Raw genomic sequence first — 3,717 nt, forward strand, 5'->3', positions numbered from 1 at the left:
CTCACTTTCTCTCACCCCCCCCCTCTCTCTCTCTCTCTCTCTCTCTCTCTCTCTCTCTCTCTCTCTCTCCCTCTCCCTCTCCCTCTCTCTCTCTCTCTTGAGTTCTTTCTCCATTTGCCCTCTCCACCTATCTATTCCCCCACCCTTTTACTCCCCCCTTCCTTCTATATCTCCCGCTTTCTGTGTCTCTCTTTTTTCTCTTTCTCTATTTCCCCTTTTATCTTACTTTTATTTTCGTTGTCCCTGTCAAATCCACCCCCACCCCTTTTCTCTTCTTTTTGTTATCTTTCTGTGTGTCTCCCATTTCTCCCCCTCATCCAAATGCTCTTTCTCATGTATTGCCTTCTCCACAATTCCAGACTTTTATTGTGTTGAAATTGATTACTTCGAATTGAGAAAGCGACAACAACTTGTCTTCTCCTCTAGTTGTACAAATACGTGTAGTTTTTCTGGGCATGTCTAGAATGTTATTTAAGCCAGAAACACTAAATACGTTCCCTTATTTAATTAATCTTTTTCAGTGAAACGCAGTTATAACAAACTTAAAATCGAAGAGGGTAGTGTTTGTTCGGCTATGTGTGCAATGTTTTAGAATTAAGTTGTAAAAAAAAAGAAAAGAAAAGAAAAGAAAAGTCTCACGCCATTTCAACACAGTAATGATAATATGGTCATGTAAGTACCAAAGATTATAGGCGTTACAACAAGAGAGTAACACACAAAAACGAGAAGGAAAGTTAAGGACGACAGAACAGATGTTTGATAGAAGAAAAAAACCCACTTCAGAGGCCCTCCAAACACCCAAACGTGCACTGTACTACTTACTCTGTAACCGTTCCTCAGTGAACGCAAACTTGCAAACATTAGTGTTGGCATGTTGTCAAAACGTACATCTGTAACCCATGGAATCGGTGGCAATCATTGACGTTTGATTGCTCATGATCAACAAACACCAACAGCTGAAAGCAGAGGCGAGATCTTAGCACAGATGTCATCGATCGTGATATGCCCTAGAGTAATTGTTGAATGTCAACAATCATTGTGGCCAAAATCTGTGGTGGAGGGCTTTGAGACTTTGCTGTCTCACGTAGAGCATCCAAGTTCAATTCCTGAGTTTGGATAAATTGTGTTTAGTATCTCGGTATTTTTTTTGGTAGGTTGCATCCCTCTCCTCAGCCCGGGTTGGTCCTGAGGGGAATGGCACAAACACGCCTCCAGAATAATCTAATTTGTGTCCAAGGGGGCATGAAACGCCTACTTTGGGAATATATACACACAAAAAAGCAATCATTGACATTTGATTGCTCATAGTCAACAAATACGAACATCTGAAAGCAGAGGCGAGATCTACGCACAGATGTCATTGATCATAATAGGCCCGGGAGTTGGTGGATGTCAACAATCATTGTGACTGGCTCTTGTGGTGTAGAGCTTAGGCGATTAGCCGTCGCACACAGAGGACCCGCAGTTCTATTGTCGTATGAAAAACACTTTTTATCGAGTATTTCCCTCTCTTTACCAGGACATTATGTACCCTACAGTCTGGCTTTGCTCAGATAGGCAAGTTCAAAGTCCACCTTGTAAATGGTCGGTTTTAAAGACAAGCGGGCTAACCTAGATTTCGGGGGTTTCCAGAAATTTTGACCCACACCAAAAGTGGGCATTGCCCTACCTATAGGAGAAGTTTGGTTTCATTGGTGTGTATATTTGTTTGACTAAAGATGAAAACTGTCCATGTCTTTTAAAGAAACAGAACAAGGAGCAAGAATTTTACTCTCGATTTTCTCAAAACAGCATTTTTCGGGATAGCTCCCTTGTGTTTAAAAGCGACCAAATGATGTATTTATTTGTGTCCATGGGGACGTGAATCGCCTACATTAGAGGAAAGAAAAAAACAAAACAAAAAGAACAAAAACATTGATAGACGGAGTATCTTTCCCTGGTAAAATAATATGATTTATTTGTCTGTACGTTTCAGGGAATTTTGCAAAAGAATTGCCTTCTGGTTTACCAAACCCCCCTTCTTTTACCCGTTCCTCTCTCTTCCACTCATCTGTCGCCCCCTTCCCCCTCTCCTTCTTCCCCACCCCTACATAACTACGATTGGCGCCTAGGAATGATCGTTCGGCCTATCAGCCATGTGTAGCTGGTTTCAGCTCAGGTTCTTGTCGAATCTGTTTTCGTCAACACAGCTTTGCAAAAATTCTGTGGACGTATTTACAAAGCCAAATCGAAACCTAAGCAAATCGTTTATAATTTTTGCTGGCTTGCTCTTTGGGAATCATAGATGAATTCAGAGAACATTTTAAACCTGGAAATGAAAAATAAACAAATCGTGAATGTTACACTGTTGAGAGAAGAAACAGAGCAAAAGAGAGCGATGCAGGGGTATTGTATGATTGTAAGTTGAAGGTGAGACCGCATGAATGATGATGGTGATGATGATGAAGTGGATGTTTTGATGATGATAACAAAATAACAATTAAACAAAATTCTAGTGCGCATATCCGGGGTCCCTTTTGGGGGCACAATGGGTTTGCGATAAGCGTTGTTGTAATACAGACAAGAGGGTTACGATAGAAGACTTGTGAAGTTCGAAGGCATGTGTGTGTGCTTGTGGGGGTGGGGGTGGGGGGGTGGGGGGTTATAATAATATATTACTTCTACTCGTATTCTCCGAAAAAACAGAAATGGGGGTATTTCGCAACACACTTCCACCCTACCGCTACATCTGTAGCATCACTTGGCACGGGCACAGCTCAATAATATTCTCTCACGATATTATGTGTCGACAATGTTCAAGTCTTTCACGCACAGAGCAACGTCAGGCATGCGGGAAAAATCAAGCCTTCCAGTTAGGTAGAAGCTGTTCTGACAGTTTACAGGTTTGCGTGTAGGTTTGTCTGGCTTTGATTCTCATGTTTTTTCTCTCTTTTTTCCCTTCTTCTTTTCCACAGAGCGGAAATTGTATTGGGGAAAATCCTGAAGAAGAAACAATGGAGGTAAGAATTTCTCTGGTTGACGACCATATGTGAGGCATCATGGTAAAATCAGGCCCTCGTCAAAATAATGACTTCAAAGATATCAACATTTTTATGTCTGTTGGGCAATTTTTAAAAATTAAAAATTGTCTTTCTTTTTTTTGTTTTGGCCAAATACCTTATATATCCATTTAAAACACATTTGTGTGTGGATTTTTACTGAAAAATGATGATATTATATGAAACAAATTATGTACATTTGCAGTTTCAAAGAACCATCAAGCTTTGGAAAAACTTAACTTTGGTCACCATTTCTTAGCTAATTTTACCTCTTAAACTAGGCGACCCACCTCCTTCTATTGCAAATATTTCGATTTCTACTGAAAAGAGATGGGTAATTTCTTAATTGAAAGCAAGACAAGTAAACATGTTTTAAGATTAGACCAATAACTCCACATACCCAAAAACTGACCAGGCCTTAGACATATAGTTATATTCAGATCGTAATTGACAGACTGTAGACGCTACAGTTTTCAGAGGTTGTTTTGTTTTGTTTGTTTGTATGATGTTGTTTGCTTTTTGGGTTTTTTTTCTACTGACGAAACAGTTGAAGTGTTATGAGACAGTATAGGTTGTATAAAAGTCTGAAAGTGAAATATCAGTTTTGCGTTCAACACTGCGACAAAGACCCCCTTTTCAACAAGCACATACACACACACACACACACACACACACACAC

General features: G+C 40.1%; 1 protein-coding gene across 1 annotated transcript in view; it reads left to right on the plus strand.

Annotated features, from left to right (window-relative positions):
• Nucleotides 1-3,717, plus strand: part of LOC101861756 (voltage-gated potassium channel subunit beta-2) — a gene marked incomplete at its 5' end in the record, with an annotated part of 52,341 nt that overhangs the window by 17,685 nt on the left and 30,939 nt on the right. The window contains 1 exon segment of the mRNA XM_013086643.1: nucleotides 2,955-2,999. Within this exon segment, the coding sequence (XP_012942097.1) occupies nucleotides 2,955-2,999 (45 nt within the window).

This window comes from Aplysia californica, unplaced genomic scaffold, assembly GCF_000002075.1.
Source record: "Aplysia californica isolate F4 #8 unplaced genomic scaffold, AplCal3.0 scaffold00488, whole genome shotgun sequence".
NCBI classification, from domain to species: Eukaryota; Metazoa; Mollusca; class Gastropoda; order Aplysiida; family Aplysiidae; genus Aplysia; species Aplysia californica.